The sequence below is a fragment of the Fulmarus glacialis genome, unplaced genomic scaffold (assembly GCF_000690835.1).
Source record: "Fulmarus glacialis isolate BGI_N327 unplaced genomic scaffold, ASM69083v1 scaffold7651, whole genome shotgun sequence".
Lineage (NCBI taxonomy): Eukaryota > Metazoa > Chordata > Aves > Procellariiformes > Procellariidae > Fulmarus > Fulmarus glacialis.
In genome coordinates, this window is record NW_009190801.1 from 1,796 (window position 1) to 21,066 (window position 19,271).

A 19,271-nucleotide genomic window follows, 5' to 3' on the forward strand; every position below is an offset into this window, starting at 1 on the left:
TTTACAGTTTGTTTCAGCAACTTGCCAAGTCCCAGACTACTCGCACAGTTCAGCATTTTAAACCTGGACTGCTTCCTTGGGTAATACACAAAGTTGCAGCTGGCTACAGTACATCTGCAGCTGTGTTATGAAAAAAAATCAAGTAAATGACAGAATAACATATCTTGAAAGGTGAAGTTTAGCTGAGTGCTAAGATGCTCACTGATGAGTTGCTTTAAGCTTCAAACTATTGCATTTGCAGTTATTCATACAAAAAGTACAAAAAAATTATTTTACAGTGTGTTTTTTTGATTCTGAGTCTTCCCAGGAAACAGAAGTGTCTGCAATTTTTTCCCCTCCCAATTTCTCACTTTTAACCTGTGGATTTCTCTCCTTAAAAAAATAATTTGATATAAATTTAAAATGGTAACATCTATTTGCTCTGATCCATTAAAATTAAGTTTAGAAATCATATTTGTAAGCCGAGACATAATATAAAGACTGTATATTTCTATTATCTAACAAAGTGTGCAAAAAACATGACTTCATGTTGCTTTTTACTCCCTATAATAAACGTGTACTTTTTTTTCATTCAAAGAGTCTTCAAGCTATGTTTGAAAGAAAGAAAAATATTTTTCAGTTGATCATGTTTGCATTCCAATATAAACTATTTCCATTTCCCATTGCTAACATGAAATTATAATCACGATGTTCCATACTTAAGAGAAAGTATGGAATATATCCATGCTCATCCACAAGTTGCAGGACTGCTGTTTAATAAACACCAAGTACAGTATTTAAGATTTCCATTATTTTCACATATACAGCCAATATTCAAGTCCATCTTACTTCCTTTATAAAAGCATCTTGATCCAATTTTAATAAAGATAGTATGCTTAAAAAAATTCAAATATATAGTACATTTGTTTCTGTACATGTATGTGCAAGATCTCCTGACGAAAAGTAATACGAATATGGAATCCTACAGCTTCACCATTTACACCTCCTTTGGCGAACACAACTTTGTATCACATGATGTAAGTACCATCTTTGTAGTATTTCATGGATTCCAGTTGCTGAGTCATTGCAAGGACATCCTGAAATCCTGTACTGAGTCCAGACATGTGTTGAAAATAAGCTTCCTTTTCCACTTGGACAGTTAGGTTGTTTACGCCAGCATCTTTTAGAATCGCTGTAACCTGAAGAGAACAATATGGTTAACATTAGTGTTACACTTTATATGCATCTCCCAGTAACTTGCAATATTCTGGCTCTGAAATCTGTGGATTAAAAAAGTATCATCATAAAGAATTCAATTTTCTGGAAAGCGAAGACTAGCTTCAGAGGGTATGGCTTTGCAACTTTTGCATAATGGGTAATTCTCAGTGTCTTGCATAACGAGTAAGTATCTTTTTAAGGAAAAGAAAAACCCAAGGCAGACAGATATTAGTAAGCCAGTTACAAACCCATGATTAGCATCCAGATATCCCTACTGTTCACTGCCTGTTTTGCAGCGTGAAATCCTCCTCCTCCTTTTCTCAGAGCAGATATAGTGCCACCTTCAACAGTGAGGAAAAACCCCCCAGACTTTTTGTTGTTGTTGTTTTGGCAGATGTTTTAAAAAACAACTCTTTATGCAACTATTTCCAAGCTAGCAGGCAAGAGGTAGTACTGCATTAGAGACCAGCTCTGAGACATTAACTAATAGCTACAAAAATAATCACAAACAGCAGCTTCAAACTTCAGTCTATGGCTGAAAAAGAGCTACAGAGTAAGAAATTAAGACATTAGGGTCTAAAAACCTTGCACCTTACCTGCTGTACAATTCTCTGTTCCATCACATCCGATACCACTTGCACATGTATTGTACCTGCCACAACACTTGCAGAGTGACACCAAAAATGAGGATCTCTGTAGGATATGACTCCCTCTATTTTCTGAATCTGTAAAGAAATTACATTAGCAACAATTAATTTACGAACACATTTTAAACTTGTGTATGTACATGGATATTGGTGGCAAATATTTCACAGGGAAATGAAGCTGTATAGCAAAGCAGTTTTCCAGCTAAGCCGTATACAGAAATATGTAGTATTGAAAGGTCATCTTGCTAATACTGTCAAAGACTAGAAGCTGAAAGTCAAACTAAATGAAAATTCACAGCACACTGCAATGCTAAATGGGATGGGAAAAAACTGATTTAGTGTACAGATCACAATAACGTCAATGGACAGACCTACCAGAAAGCTGGCTGGGCATTCAACCATTTCTAGGCCATCTGTTACCTCACTATCCAGGATAAACAGCTATTTAGTTATCATAGCCAGACTTAATTCAGAGACATAATATCTTCCTATAATTTATCATTTTTTGAAATTGATCTTTGTACTGGGTCTGGCTGGGATGGATTTAACTGTCTTCACAGCAGCCGGTAAGGCGCTGTGTTTTGGATTTGTGGCTAAAACAGTTTTGATAACAGACCAATGTTTTGCTGTTGCTGAACAGTGCTTGGGCACTGCCAAGGCTTTCTCTTTTTCTCACTCTGCCCCTGCCCCAGTGAGTAGACTGGGGGTGGGCAAGAAGAGGGAGGGGACACAGCGGGGACAGCTGACCCAAGTTGGCCAGAGGGATACTGCATGCCATATAACGCCATGCTCGGCAATAAAAACTGGGGTAGAGGAAGAAGGGGGTGTTTTGGCTTCCAAAGTGGTGGTGGTTACAGAGTGGCTGGGCATCAGTCAGCTCGTGGAAGGTGGTGCACTGCTTAGTTTTTTTCCTCTCTTTCCTTCACCTGTTAAACTGCCTTTATATTGCTCCCAGATTTTTCTTGCTTTTGCTCTTGCTGTTCTCTCCCCTGTCCCACCAGCAGTGGTGGCGGTAAAGGGGGGAGCGAACAAGTGGCTGTGCCGATGCCTGGGTGCTGGCTGGGGTCAACCTACAGCAAGCATATTGTTTTACTGTGATGTATTTTTTAAAATGCTTTTCGTATTATCTTTTAATGAACTGCTCTTTGACTGTTTTCAAAAAGCACTTTCTTCTTCCTCAGTCTCCCAGAATCGCTGTCTTCTCTCATCAAAAAATGAAACCCCACTCTGCACCTCACTTTCCTTTCATTACACAAGTCTCTCCCAGACAATTTCCATTTATTCTTTTCTTTCTCATGGAGACAAGAACACACCTCCCCCTCTACTAATTGACAGGACACCATCAGGGTATCTTCCTTGCTGCCTCTAGTTGATGGCATCCTCAAAGAACATGTAACTAGTTCTTTGGCAGAGAGGAGTTCTCCACACTGAGGTCTGCACTACAATTCTGGGCAGCAACTTCAAATGAGCCAACAGTGAAGACCAAGTACAGCCTGAGAGTAGATACTGTACTGCAGCAGACAGGAAGAGAATGGACTAGGATGAAAAAGTATTTAGAAAAAACAGTTCTACTTTTGCCATCCCACCTAGTCAGAACCAGCATGCCCTTCATGCTATGGACAGGTAAGAAAACCTGCGATTACAGGCTCAAGGTATAATCCTGTTAGCCTGAACTGTACACAACAGGTTTTTTAGGTCGCAAGCTTTTGGGAATTGCTACGTTACTTTCTTAGTACTATGTACCTTTCCCACAGTGTCACCATACTTGTCTCAAATCATGAGCTACCCATAAAAGCAAAAAACAGTACAAGTTTTTTTAGTTGCAGAACAACTTTAATCAGTAGAACTCCTAATCCTGTCACTTCTCTGCAGAATAGGTTGAAAACAACTTGAGACATGAAGTTGTCTAAGACAACGGAAGCTGTCAGACTGAACTACTTCAGTTTAATAATTATTAAAAATATTATAGCTTTGTATGTTTGTATATGAAAATATTTAGAATTGTAGTTCTGACCTTTTCTAAAGCAGCATGCAGGTCTTTCTCCTGGTCTGCAGGTATCCTCAACAAAAGCACTTGACAGGCATCTTTCAATAGTGGAATAACACTAAGAAAAATCAATGTAGCAATAAAAAGAGAGCAGAGCGGATCAGCTATGAGCCATCCAAATTGCTGAATAAATATCGTGGATACGATAACACCAACACTGCCAAGAGTGTCTGCTAAGACATGCAGAAACACACCTGAAAACAAAATAAACTGAGTGATTAAGTTGAACAGTTCTGTTTAAAATGTATGTATATGTTCAACAGCAGAAACACAGTAGGGTTTATTAAATACAGTAAGTATCCCTCAAGCTAAGCAGAGGCAACTATCTGCCTAACCGGGTGCAAAATTAAACAAAACATTTAGCTTTTCTAATGTTTAATTACAATCACTGTAAGAAAACCCCATTTTTACTTTACAGTGCAATGATCTAGCCAGGCATTCACAGATTAAACCAAACGTGAATAGTCTTCAAATTGTTAGTGGGATTTGTACTATATAGCATAATCACTTAAGCCCGTATAGAGGGACTCATTGATCTTTAACAGAGGATAAAAAGATCAGGCCTGCTCATGTGGACAGATTTTAATGTATGATTTGTTTTTTGTATGCCAACTCTGCTCCTATTTTATACGAAGATTGTCTATCTGGTACTGCTAGGAACAATCCTTTATACTGCTTTAATGGTGGGCAGCATTCTCAGCATACACTCAAAGGGCACAGAAAAATAATCTCTAAACATTTGTAAGATGAGTGCTAGTTAAGTATCAGGATTTGAAAGAATACTGAAATAGTTAAGAGTATGGGCAGACTTCACAAAAATGCCAGACAACAGAATAGCCAACTGAATTAGAACATAAAATAACCAATGAAATATGAGACTATTAGCTAAAAAAACTTATGCTCTGACAAAACTTATGCAATGAATAAACTCATTCCTTTATACACTTTTTTATAAGCCAGGCAGTTGGTAAATAACTACCTTCTAGCTATTAGGGAAAAAATTCTAAGAAGTAGCTATGCTGAAATTTTACATATATTACCCTTCTCAGTTAGCTTCTGATTTTAGATTTGAAAAAGAAAGTTTCATCTTTACCACCTTATCTTCTGAATCACAAACAGAAGCATATTCTAGATTGCTGGTCTGCATTTGTTCTTCTGCTTCTCATTCCCTCCCCCAGTGTTTTTACAACCAGCTGTCACAGGATACCTAAAAGCACGGTAATATCTTTATAGATAAGAGATTTTGTACTTTCGTTTCCAGATGGCACTTAGAACCATGGACTTTAAGCTCTTTCAATAATGAAGACTGTAGATTAATGCTTTTTATTGGCCCTTAAGTATTACCCACATCTGAGAAAGCCATGCAAAGAAACATTTCAAGTTATGTTTCTTCAAGTTAAACTCATTAATGAAGAAACAGTTTCAGAAATTCACGTATACTATGTTAAATGGCTGTCAGATCACTTCTGGAGATCTAAGAATGATGCATAGTACTGGGTCTGACTCTGAAAATCTTCAGATTCTGCTGGAAATCATATACATCATTTATGATTCAACATACCTCTCATGTTGGTATTCATGCCTCCTCCAGAAGACCCGTGGGAATGTCCATGGCTGTGCCCATGGTCACTGTGGGAATGGCCGTGCCCATGGCTGTGGCTGTGCCCGTGGTGAGAATGGCTGTGATCGTGTGAGTGACAACCTCCCCGAGAAGCCCCATGGGAGTGTGCGTGGCTAAAGGCACAGATACCAACCAGGTTTACGATCAGCCCTCCAACAGAGACTGGCTGTGAGAGGGAAAAAAGGTGTTAACATCACTACATCTTCCCAGGTGTTGAAGTTTATTTTCTAGAACAGAAACACTGTACACTTAATAAAGAAAAACTGTGGAACCATTAACATCAACAGAAGGATTATTCTAATGTGGATTCCTCATCATATTCCTTTCTGTATACAAGCTGGTTTCAAAGGAATTTTCTTCCCCTCTCAAAAAAATCCAATTCTCCCCAGCCTTCCCAAAAAACCCACCCAATAACCACCACCAAAATGCAAAACCTAGTATCCACAAATCAGGACAAGATAGGAAGTTTAGTTTTAAGAAGGGGTGATTGATTTTATTTTCTTTCAAAAAGAGATAAATTGGTTTGAATACAAGCTTTGCTTTGCTTTCATTGGCAAAAAAAATGTATATTGTATCTAGGACACGCACACTTGTCTGCCTATTTTTCTACTTTTCTCTTGAAAACTATCAAAGCGTAAGAGTAATTCCAGCTAATGAAGGAGTTCAGCAAGTCCTACTCGGGGGTTATCAGACCTTTCGTTGGCTATGCAGACTGTGCTTATGTAGAGGGGGTAACCCCTCCCACCCCCAAAAACCAGGATCAGTAGTGAAAATGGAGCAAATACTGAAGATTAAAAAGAAAAAAAAAAAGAATCAGGCCTCAATTCTCGCAATGCACATTTCTAATTTTGCTTACATAAAAATCTTTCTCTTTGTTACTCAAGAGAGCAAGCGAGCACAAATTCATATGTGTGTGAGAGAGAAAACAAGTGAAGCTGGAAATGTGATAAATGAAGGCTTGGATTTGCAGAATTCCATAATAAAAAAAAAAAAGATTAGTTTGAAGAAAATGAACTATTGCATTTGAAAGAAAGGGATGGAAGCTTGAAAATTTAAATGGGGAGCCCCTGAAGAGGCTGTGGAAGGTAGAGAGACACAGGTGTAGTTAAGATTAGCTATGCACAGCTTCATGATTGTTTATGCCATAGTAACACACTTGGCATAACGTTATGAATTCTGGCTGATTTTTGAGGCTTCTCAGAGACTAATACAAAATCTTTGCTTTAATAATTGACATTGGTATACGTAACAGCAGAACCAAATTTAGTCTTGTACAGGTTATTTCCTTAGTATCTTTTATTGTAGGAAGACCACAATCTAGAAAGATTACAGCCATAACATCTTAGAAAAAAATTCAATTTAACTGTTACAATTAAATTATATTCACCCCTATATACTTTCATATTTCAAAACTACATGTAGTTTGGATTTTAAAATTAGAGTACGTTAAAAAGTCAAGGCACAGTTTAGATATCTTCAGTATGCAACTTTAGTCTCCTTAACTTTTTTTTTTAAATTAAGACTAACATAAATGAACCATTAACGGCAAAACAACATTCAAACAGAATGACAAAACTTACAGTTAGCATATTTGTATCTATGTCTGGAGGATCCACCAGTCTGGCGACCGATTCCATGAAGACAAAGAAAGCAATTACCATCAGAAAGAGGCCATTAATAAATCCAGAGAGAATTTCTACACGTCCATACCTGAAAGCAAACATATGTACTTTTGAGAATGAAGAATGGGTACTCTGAACAAATTTCAAAATTAAAATAAATAAAGTCATAATACATTTGATACAGCATTGAGATTGCTTTGATTTTTTTCCCTCAATGCCACAAATCATGCCTTAATTTCTGGGTTATTTATTTCTGATCAAGAGGGAGGTAGTTTGCAACTGTCCAAACACCAACAGTATAAAGCTATAATAGTGTAAGTATTTTTTAATATATTCTGCATATTCAGGGCTTCAAACTGCTAAATGGCTATGCAATTTAACCATACAAATTTTGCTAAGTCAGCACAGTTGAAATCCTCATAATATAACACTGACTTTCAACATATATTTTTGTTTGACATCCATACATATGCAGAATGAGGCAATTTCTACCTAATACTCACAGTGATAAAGTTTTATTTGTAAAGATAAATAAAAATTACACTTTTTCACTGGGCTAAGAAAGGAAGAGCATGAACATAAATGAAACAGAAAAGAGACATAGCAAACAACCCACAGAAGCATGCACCACTAAAACATTCTGAACATATCTTCATAGCAAGGCATTTTGAAAATGAGCACGTAGAGTAATTTTCAGATAGTCCTCAAAGAACCTAATATACATACCCATAGGAAAATATGCGAGTTGCTTTCCATCTTGTCATCAGAGCTGCAAAAAGCCCCATCACTAATGCAGAACAATCAAAAAGCATGTGAAAACCATCAGAAATAAGACCAAGGCTATTGGTCCATACTCCATAAAAAAGCTCCACAAAAGTGAAAGCCTAAAATGAAAGAGAGTTTGAATTTTTCCTCAAACATTAACTTGTAACTTAGCGTCTCGGCAGCTAGCAGGAAACTCTTTTCCTAGGACACTTGATAGTTTTCAAAGGTATTGTTCAAAGTATTTCTAGACCATTTTCTCTCTCCTCCAACGAAACAAAAATAAGTGATACATCCCAAGTTTATGAAGAGACATTTTTGAATCTACCCTCCCAAAAGCCTTAGACCTAAGAAAAGAACCCTCTACAGGACTAGATTTTTTTCATTGAGAATTTTAAACTAACGTTGTGCAGTTTTACGCATTTTGTCATTAAACAATGTAACAACTCTGATCTGATCTATTATTAGTGAAAAAGCAATGCTGTCTATACATCCGTTCTGTAAAAATTTTCTTCACCAATTAGTTGACTGCTTAAATCTTGTGAATTAGTTTTGAGAAAGGTACATGAGGAAACTTTTTTAATACATACATTTTCCCTGTACGACTTACTATTATTATTTGGTCTGCCTGTAAACTTTCTTTCCCATCTTTCATATTCCATAATGGAATTCCTTAAAGTTATCATGGTTACTTCCAAGTTTCAACCCCTATTTTCTTTGATAATTGCCAAAGAATGAAGAGAGATGTTTACAAATGAGGTTCTATTAATCTTGCTTACTGCATGATCTTTTCCTATTCGAGAAAGAGAGAAGCTAGAAATAAAACTCCAAAACGACACTGCTCAATCCCGCACTTAGTATTTTGTAGTCCCCATCCTTGAACGCCTTATTCGTTTCAGCTTATCTGCTGGTAACATTGAAATACTGCAATCTTAAATGTACCATCATACAAGTATTTACTTATTGGTATAATAGTTACACATACAACCAGTGCCACACTGTCACAACAAATCAAAGTGAACTGCCACTTACTGTAAGATTAGCGTAAGAATCTTCTATTTTAATATTCCATCTAATGAAACTACTCTATCAAGGGTCACTTTAAAAACAATCAATCATGGGAACCTTTTAAAGAATAACTCTTCTTACTGTACTATGTACTATGTATGTACTACTGTGATTGGGTTTGAAAAAAACCATGCACTTACCAGATTTAGGCACAAGAAATAGAAGATCTGCCTAGAATCATACTCCTCAAGGATTTGTTTCAGTGACTCCTTAATAAACCGGGGTAACGACTGGGAGCTCTGCTGTAATGCGTCACCCATGAAGTTATAGAGAGGAGTGCCTTCAGGAGAATAGCCAATAAGGGTACCCTTCTGCCCTTTCCTGGAGGGGGAGGACAGGATATTGGCAGCTGCAAGGAAAGTATTGAAGTTTTTGTGGCCGTTTCTAAGCTTCACAGCTATTTTATAATGTGTTTTATCAGCAATCAAAGCTTACATGAGATTTGCAGGCAGCAAAGTGATTGTCAACTTCATTTTGAGGTTTATCATTAGATTTCATTGCTATGTAAGATTAGATCATCACCTCCACAACAGATCTATTACGTTCTTTTTTTTGTAGACAGACAGTAAAAGAGCACAAAGTTACAGGCCCTTTTTATTCAAAAGAATCCATAAAAGCTCATCCAAAAGAATTCTGCACACATCCATTTTCTGATTGCCTTCCCAGTCACACAGACAACAGATTTATTAAAAGATAAATAAGAATACGAACATAAAATGAAGAAGACAGCACTCACTACCACCCCTCCAGAAAGAACGTGCTCTGTGCTTTCATGGTGTGGTGGCTTGCTCATAGCTCGAAGCTGGTCTGTTATTGGATGTGTCCAAAAGTTGCCGAAAAGCAGTGCACTAACGAAAATAAGAAAGGATCCATATCGAGCACACGTGGAAGCTTCCATCTTGACAGAGCATATGGACTCCACGTAGAAATCGAGGATCACAACAAAAAAGATGACTGTTATGAAAGGCATGATGAGGGAAGACCAAGACTCTACTTTACTCTGCAACAAAAAACATATTTCAAAGAGGACTGTTCACCACTAGATGGGATTGTACATACAGCATTAAACGTAGTTCACTTTCATTACCAATGTTTTCAGCAATCCATCAAAACATAAATACTTTTATATTTTCAATTTATCATATAAAACCACATTCGAGCTATAGAAAGACAGCTAATATGCATTACAGTATCTTATTTTAAATACTTTCATATGTTTAAAAGCAATGCCATATGCAATGCCATGTTTGCAATGGTCTACTCTCCCTGAGCATGCAGGCATAACGTACATGTCTTTAAATTGCAATAATTCAATACTCTTCAGGAATAAGAGAGCCCTGTATTTATACAGTCATTAATACTTGTGTAATGTTAGTATATGAATTCAGGATATAATATCTGAGCTAGAAAGATGAAACAAAGTTATCACATGAAAGAGGAAATTAAGATATCATGCAGATAAACACCAAAATGTAGAGGAAAAATTTCAAACAGAGCTTACTAGAAAAATAAAGATGGCAACTTTGGTAATTTTAGATATTTTAAAGGGAAGATTTAAATTGCACTTCACAAGCAGAAGCATTACAAAAAATTATTTATTTTTATACTTGCTGTCTTACCTCTGTTGTCAGTGAGAGAACAATGACCCATGGGCACAACAGAACGACAGAAACAAGATGAGACAAAGCTTGAAGACGCTTGGCTCCACCTACATCTACAGATAGTTTTCGGGAAGCCATGTGAAAACCAACCTTACAGCACAATGCCAGTACCAGAAGCAGTACTCCTCCCTGGAAACACAGAGGGATCCCGTTAGCATTTCTTGAGAGCTAACACTCCAAACAAAGTGACACTTACATGAAAAAAGATGAATATGCTTTCCTTAACTCATCAACAAAAGCCAAAGACAGGATATTTCCTAATCGTTACTCTAGTTAAAAACAGTAACATGGCATACATGGTTATACCTCAGCACTACTCACAACAGCCTAATATGACTTGAAGTTTAAAACTCTCAATAGTGTTAATTGGCATACAACAGCAGTGAATTGGTAGTGAACAGCATACAAGGAAAAAGAAAAATCACACAAAACTGGCTTTTGTACTTTCCATTATTAAAAGTGTTGAAAGTATATGTAAACCTCAAAAGTGTCATGTTACCTTGGCCTCTCATCCTTTCATAACCTTTTCATTCACTTACCTTTAATCGCACCATACCATATTTCTTCACAATATTTTTTTTCAAAATTGTTCTATAAACGAATCACAAGATATACACACAGAATCTCATTTCCCTTAGATCATACTTGCTTTGCGCACAGTTAACCAGTCTCTCTAACATTTGATTTATTTTTATATTAATACTTTCTCAGCTGCTCCGTGTATTTTTGTTTCCTGTTTTAGTCCTCAGTGCAGCCACTTTAGCAACAAGACTAAGCTAACAGAACAACTCAATCAGCCAGGTCAATCCCGTACAGTAAGATTTTGATACTCAGTTATTCATGCCACCAATCATAATGGGACTATACTACTGAGAAGTATCAGAATATGTGTCCTCAAATACAAGTGTCTCACGTAAAGGAAAGAATGGGGAAAGATAAAGAAGCAGCAACAAAACACAGTCCCCGAAAGTGAGCAAGAAACGTGTTGTATGCGAAGCATTATGAACATCCAGAACACTGATGACATGGAGTACTTCATGATAATTCTTATGAGACTTTTTAGGTTACACATTACAGCAAAGTCCTTATCAGCTGTATCAGTTGAATATTGGATGGTTTGGCTTGCTGCATTGAAGCTGCTCGTACTCAGTCAAGATGTAAAAATTAGAGTGCTAGTTCAGTTCCAATATGGGTGGGGATGTTGAACTTTTTGATTTTGATTTAGGCTTGGATTAGCTCTGAGCTGGTGAAATGCTTACCAACAAAACTTAGATAAATATTAGCCTACTAAAATACAAGTTCTTTACCTTGTGATCTGCAACACCCAGGAAAGCAATGATTGTATAGAGAACATGGGTAAGAGCACTGTCATGATGCCCCTCAGCTAAATTAAAAAAAAAATTAAGGAAAAGTTTCATTTGATGTTTTTTTTTTTTTAAACCAAAGAACAGGTAGATGTAGCAGAAGACCATGGGAAGCAGAAGTAAAGAAACTGAGCTTTAAGATTCGTCATATCCTTAAGATTTAGGAAAGATTAAAGTAATTCCACAGAAAATAAACAGTTTAAAATATTTGGAAAAAAAATTTTGAAAAAAAAAGGAGAGTATTTTAAAATATGAGAACATAGTCACTGTTAAATACTCCACAGTAGTCACGATACAGGATTTATGTTAATTTTGGCAACCAAACATCGAAAAATGTACTCAACAGCATTAAAAATCAGACTGATTTTCACTAAAAGCACTAAACCAGCGAGGTTTCTAAAATATGATCTATATCCTTCCAGTTCTAAATATTTAAACTTCAGAAAACAAGCAGTAATTGACAAGCACAATCCAGCTAAGATTAAAATACTGATATCTTTTGGGAAAACTACTAAAGGGCACTCTAGCAATGAATTTACTCGCTGAAAACTCAGTGGATTAATTGATACTATTCCTGAAAGTACCATTTGCATCTGTAATTCCATGTTTTCATCCTTCTTTGAGAAAGTTTACTTTCACCTTATTTGTTTTTACTGCCCATCCTTAGATGTACCACTTTTTGTCAGTATAGTTCACTATGATGATAAGATGTGTTGAAAACTTACTTCAGAATCACTTCCAACTAACTCAGTGGCTTTGAAAGCACGTTAGCTAGCTCCATTTGCAGTTTAAAGTCCATTGTTGTTGGAGCTGCTGCAGGCTATTTCACATCACTTTTCAGCTTAGCAGATGAACTGACATTACCACATTTGCAAAAGCACAAAACAATCTTTCTGGATATACCAAAAAGACTGCCAGCCAGGCTGTCAACAATTTACTGCACATGCTCAGGCTATAGCCATTATGTCTAGAATTTCTAAAAAAATTGAGAGCTGATCAAAAAAGCTTCTAGCAATCCTAAGTGGTCTGACACGTGCAAATGGGCAGGGAGCTTTTAACTACAACTTAGAATTTATAGCTGTGTTCTAAGTTATCAACAAATTAAGCAATGCCATTAATTCGTCTGTAAACATCAGTGTTTAGATGTAAAAGTAAAATCTTATGTATAGTATTCTTGAAAGGTAAGATTCCTATTAAAAAAAATGCAAGCATATTTAATTCAGTGCATTCAACTTCACATTCTCTCTGCTCCAGTAATAACAAGCACTTGCTCTTACACATAGCAAGAAAGGATACGATGTTCTGCTATTTTAGCCATGAGGTCATCATTATCAAAAAGTAGTAAGCAAATTACAGCTATGATGAAAAATGCAGCACCTCTTGTCTGTAAAAAAAACAAAACGAAAAACCCCAAATATTTTTATAATATTCTCTAACAGATTAATGTAAAAAAATCCAGGAAATCAGCCCCTTCCTTCCCCCCTTCCTGACCAATGCATGCATATTTTAGTTCGGTCAGAAAAACATGAGGAAAAAACCCATTTTTTTGAAAAAGTGACCTTGACAACATAATTTTATATTTATTCCATTTTTCAGATTTACCAGGTAACTAGGGGCAAATCACCACTGCAACAAGCCAGAAGCCTGCACCTTACAAATTTGAAGTGTGATTGCTTCCTTCTTCATGGTGTGTTTCTGCCTGCCAGAATGCAGAGCTACTTAAGCCTGATGATTTAATATTTTGTAGCATCAAGGAGCTACAAACAAGATCTAGTGGACAAATTTTAGTATTTTGCTTATGGGAGGTAAAGACTAGAGCAGTGCGCAAAGGCTCTGTGAAAGCAGAACTCTGCAGTGCTTTCATGAGGAAGGGACAGAGGTAACTATGAAATTCCAGCTTTCACCACCCTGACTTATAACACTGCAATTTTGGTATTCATCATCTTGGCAAAACACTGAGCTCTACAGCTAAAAACTACTATTACAATTCATCCTCTGAAGCCAAATACAGCTATCACATTCTTGTTTCGGAAAGCCAGCTGACTTCTCTTTGCCACAGTTCACTTCATAAAGCTGAAACATTCAGAGGACCGGGTTATCGCTCCCTTTTTTCTGCTGCCTTAGACATGCAGCTTAACTACCCACTAAGATACAGACTGACAAAATCTCTCTGAAGGTCTACATTTACCCTTTGGGTGGACAGCTGCAGAAAAAAATTGTCTTTTAGGTGAAGAGCTTCATGCTGGATGCCCCAAGCATCTCAATATGAGGGGGCAGGGGTAGAGTGCCAGAGCAGATGACTGTGCTATTCACTCTAAGGCCAGCCTAAAAGTGCTTAGGGGACTCCAGCAGCAGTTACGAAACAGATTTCAAAACTCCCAGCCTGAGCTGGCACCAAAGCCAGACTTTCTCTTACACAGCAAGTGCTGTAGCCTCAGGTATACGACACCGTAAGGTATCTTTCTCCAACTATCACTGGTTTTGAGGGAAAGTGGCCAAAACTGCTAGGTGCTGGGTGAGCTCATTCCATCTAGGGCTGATTAGCCACAGTTAGAGAACATCTTGCAAAACTGCGTGTAATGGGACTCAGACAAAGGATGTTTCAAGTATAGATCTCTGATTAAGTGAAAGACTGGGCCCAAGTATTCAGCACATATGGGCTCATGCAGACATTGAAGTACTTAGAGAGCTTTTTGGCAGAAAAAACGAAGTATGTGGAAAGCTACAGACATTGAAGAGGCTAGGCAAGGATCTGGAGACTGTGTTGCTGGACTTCCGTGCCTAAAGGCCAGGACCACTACACGCACATATGTCCTTTTGTCAGTTTGAACCCAAAATCCCATTACAAAGAATGCTGAAGTGCAAAAATCATTCTCAAAGTTCCTTTCTGCCTACAAACAGAAAAACTTCTCAGATACCTACTATGGATCTCCAACAGCTTCACCCAATGTTTCTCTCTTAATGTCACATTTATTATTTCAAGTAGTACATCTTATCATTTCACCACTAATTAAACTAAAAAAAGCACAGTTTCTACGACCATAAGTCCGAAACACTATTTGTTCCAGGTAAAGTAGTATTTGATTTTATAGCTTTCAGTATTTTTTACATGTGGTAAAATAAATTTTTAAATACCTTTGCTGGTCCTCCACCTGAGCTTGTGAACAAGACACTAAGAAGTGATAGCACAACCACATCACTGTGCTCAAACAGCAACAATGTCCTATAAAAAAGTGAAATAAACACTTATGTCCGCTTACAAGGAGTTTACCTCACAAGCTTGATATAGATCTAGCTGTGGACAGCCAGATATATCACAAAACAAAGAACTTCCTAACTCAAGGAACAGATTAAAATTGTTCATTTATAGAATACTTTAAATTGTGCTTTCTTCTAGTAATACAAGAAGATACCAACTTGCTCAAGATGGGATTATTATTGCCATTACAATACCTCCTCTAAACTAAAGTTTCTGGCTCCCAGCAAAAAGAGGTCCTGTTCTATTGTATTACATCCTGTTTATTGAGGTGTTGATGGTCTAGTATTTATGTATTTAGTATTTAGTATTTATTTAGTATTTATTTAGTATCAGAACCTCTTAATTGCTGAAAATAAGAAATTCTAACTTGCACACTATCTCCTTCAGATAGCAAAGGCTGACTAACAAGCTCTATTGACAGCTTTCCAGAGCAGAACATGAAAGTAATAATCGCTGTCAAGTTTACCAAATGTTTCAGCCATTCTCTGCATAGCAATACAACCTGCTAGGGCCCACGTTACTGGTTCTGTTTGGGAAGACTGCCAGCATCCAGAAAGGCACTACAGTATTTCTTAAAGAAATCCTATTATTCTCAGGTATGCCTTCTCCTGCGTAGAGGATAAAACTTCAACTTCATAAAATGTATCATTTAAGGCTTCACCTTCCTCTCTCTAATGAAAGATGCTTTCTAATACATTAACCTTCATTTTTGGAAGTCCGATACTGTTCTTTTATAGTTACTCGGTACTGCCAACAAACAGCACAAGCAATTTTACTCGGAGTATATGCACTAATGCTACCCAATTTCAACACAGCACTGACATATGACCAGATAAAGCAGTGCCCTGCAGCAAATGCAGAAACTGATTCTAGTCACCTGGCACAGGAATACAAGCTCCTACCAGTAGCTGTGAAGCCATGGACTTCAAACAGTTAAATAAACAATTGGGGCAACATAAATAATACTAGGAAAATGATGAAAACTACAGTCAGTAAAACAGTCAGTGATCTTGTATCACTCATATCAATAGTTTAAGCATTATCAAGAGTTTCACTGGCATCTTGTCAAAGAATGAAGAAAATTACAAGTTCTATGGAAAATCATATGTATTTTTTCCAAAGCACAACAGAGTCCACAGGAAAAAGCATAAACATTCATTTAAAATTTCAAAAAATAAAGCAAGAGGCTGGCATCATGGGCTGACGGACAGAAAAGAAAAAACAAAGGAGCAAGACAGGGAAAGATCACAAAAATTAGCTTTGAAAAGAGAAAACATTCTTTACAGTAAATATGTATTTACCTCAGTGGTCCACAAAGAGTAAGGCCAAAAAACCACAAGAGTGAAATGATACATCCCACAACAGCATGCTTAAAAATTTTGATCCACTACAAAAGAAAGGTGTTTCATTATAATTTTCTCTACAGTTTCAAAATAAATACCCCATTATTAGCATTCTTTTAGCACAGTAGCTGTAGAAATATAGCGGAAAACATATGCTCTGCAAGTTCTACAAAATCTAGAGTATGATTATCTTCTTATCTACTTTGGCAGGCAACTAAGATTTGTTTGCACATATTATGAACCGAGTTACTTATTTCTTTTCTACCACAGTACTAGATTCTATAGTATAGTCTTAGATCTCTTTTAACAAAAAGCCTGAAAAAAAGGCTGAAAAAAATCAAGTCCATTTACCTGTCAAAGATGCTGTTTATTTTGTAACCTATTGTATGTATCTGATAAACATATATAGAGCTAGATAAAACATCCAAGATAAAGAGACTAAGACCTTAAGTCTACAAATATTTATGCACGTGTTAAATTCTTTCTTCAGGAAGCAGGTTACAATTCAATACATTATTAACTTTAAACGCAAGTTTTTGAAGAAAAGTAATTCATTTTGGAAATACATTAAACACGACAAAGTGCCTATGACAAACATCACATCTTCAAAATACAGAATTCTAAAATTTTTAGCAACAGCGAAACAATAAACGGACAGATTTTTCTGAACACAAATCAAAGATGCAATTTATTCCTGTACACACTTTAAAATTCTGCCATACGTATCTAATCATGAAAGCAGTTGACATTTGGAACACTTACGAGGCTATCCTTCAGAATCTCTTTACTCAGCACATACACTGATAACATTGTACATGGATCAAATTTTTGCGCACACAATTACATAAAACCAAGATGAATATGGAGCAGGTGAAGAAAATTTATTTCTTACAAAACTGCAGGTTCCAATCTGTCCCTACTCTAACTTCTCTGGATACTGGGAACTCAACACAGGTCTCAAGAGCAGTTACACTAGCCCCTCATCACAACGCACCACACAGAAAGCACTCTTGTGGCGCTGGGGACATAGCTGGAGCACTTCGACATTCTGGCAGTCCAGAAACTGCCCTTCTAAACTGTCAAAGTCAGCTAAGTAGCCTAAGCTCTTTTTGAAAATCCAATCCTCAAAATAGATGCTTGTATGGAGCCAAGGACCAATCTTTTCATGACACTCTCAAAAGGAGCTGACAAAGCTAAAAATGCTGATTGTTTTTTACAGCGCGCTAAACACAGTTAGTTACACACTTATGGAAGTTGCAACCACATCTTCCAAGTGGAGTAACCTTTGTTCCGCTTTCATTTTTGGCAAGAGCCACGTTGTAAAGAGTATCTACAAAGATGTGAATCACTATTACATATGTCAACTCACCTGATGCTTGGTTACCACTTTTCCAGAAGAAAACGGTTTTTGAAACAAAACCATAAAAAATGCAGACCTGTTAAAAGGAAAAAGTTTTCTCTATTAGTGTATTAGCACTCAGCTTTTTATTCAAACCAGCTCTAAATAACTGGGTCTCTCATATCAGGCTCTGTCTACAAAACAGCTTCCTCTACATGTTTCATTAAAAGGCCACACTGACCACACTCACTAGTTTTATTTTCCCTGCTGCATTACACGTGTCAGATACCAGTACGAAGGTGATGACAAGTGAACTTCAGTTCTGGTCAACTTTAAATGTAAGTTCTTCAGAGAATGGCTAATGAGAAGTCTACTTGTGATTTACAAAAATCAAAATAACTGATCTCAGAAATTTTGAGGAGAAATAATACTGTATTTTTTATTAGCAAGATACATACACCCAAAGGCTTATTTACAATATGAAATGCCAAATACACGGTCTTGTTAGAAGTGATAAGAAACAGCATGCATCTTCCTCAAGCGGGATCAACAGTAAGTGATGGGGAAAAAGACTATGCTGCTTGGGAACATGCAAGTGAGAAGCCCAGAAATGTAAACAAATCTGAAATAAAAGGAAAAAATGAGGTTCCAAATGTTCCAACTCTGCCAAGTTTATTACAGAAATGCTATTCCACATCTTATCAGGTAAACATGAAGCAGGTTGTTTCTGTATATTTGATATCAGTTTCTACACTTTAGCTCTCAATCAGGGAGAAATAGCAGTTGAAGCTCACAAAAATATAAATTATAAGGAAGAAAGCTTGTCTTCTACACCCTTCTTAAGAAAATCTGGACATGCCTGAGTTTCCTATGATCAGTAGTGTCATAGTATGATCAATTTTGAAGTAGCAAAAACACTGAAGTTTCTCGAGGGTAGAGAGGCCTTACAGAGGGATCTGGATAGACTAGAGAGCTGGGCAATCACCAACCGCATGAAATGTAACAGGAGCAAGTGCCAGATTCTCCACTTGGGATGGGGTAATCCCGGTTATATGTACAAATTGGGGGACAAGAGGCTGGAGAGCAGCCCCATAGAAAGATATCTGGGGGTTTGGGATGATGGCAAGTTGAATGTGAGTCAACAGTGTGCCCTGGCAGCCAAAAGGGCCAACCATGTCCTGGGGTGCATCAAGCACAGCATAGCTGGGTGGTCGAGGGAGATGATTGTCCCACTCTACACTGCGCTGGTGCGGCCCCACTCGAGTAGTGTGTGCAGTTTTGGGTGCCTCAATAGAAGGACATCAAACTATTAGAGTGTGTCTAGAGGAGGGTGACCAAGGT

At 37.1% G+C, this 19,271-nt stretch overlaps 1 protein-coding gene across 1 annotated transcript in view; it reads right to left on the reverse strand.

The window, feature by feature from the left end:
- Positions 1-727: 727 nt before the first annotated feature.
- Positions 728-19,271, reverse strand: part of SLC30A5 (solute carrier family 30 (zinc transporter), member 5) — a gene marked incomplete at its 5' end in the record, with an annotated part of 19,244 nt that continues 700 nt past the window's right edge. The window contains 14 exons of the mRNA XM_009586429.1: positions 728-1,178; positions 1,794-1,922; positions 3,859-4,085; positions 5,453-5,678; positions 7,093-7,222; positions 7,861-8,018; positions 9,105-9,313; positions 9,676-9,964; positions 10,584-10,754; positions 11,933-12,009; positions 13,286-13,373; positions 15,125-15,212; positions 16,550-16,635; positions 17,961-18,027. Coding sequence (XP_009584724.1) covers positions 1,008-1,178; positions 1,794-1,922; positions 3,859-4,085; positions 5,453-5,678; positions 7,093-7,222; positions 7,861-8,018; positions 9,105-9,313; positions 9,676-9,964; positions 10,584-10,754; positions 11,933-12,009; positions 13,286-13,373; positions 15,125-15,212; positions 16,550-16,635; positions 17,961-18,027 — 2,116 coding nt within the window. The remainder of the gene's footprint in view (positions 1,179-1,793; positions 1,923-3,858; positions 4,086-5,452; positions 5,679-7,092; positions 7,223-7,860; positions 8,019-9,104; positions 9,314-9,675; positions 9,965-10,583; positions 10,755-11,932; positions 12,010-13,285; positions 13,374-15,124; positions 15,213-16,549; positions 16,636-17,960; positions 18,028-19,271) is intronic.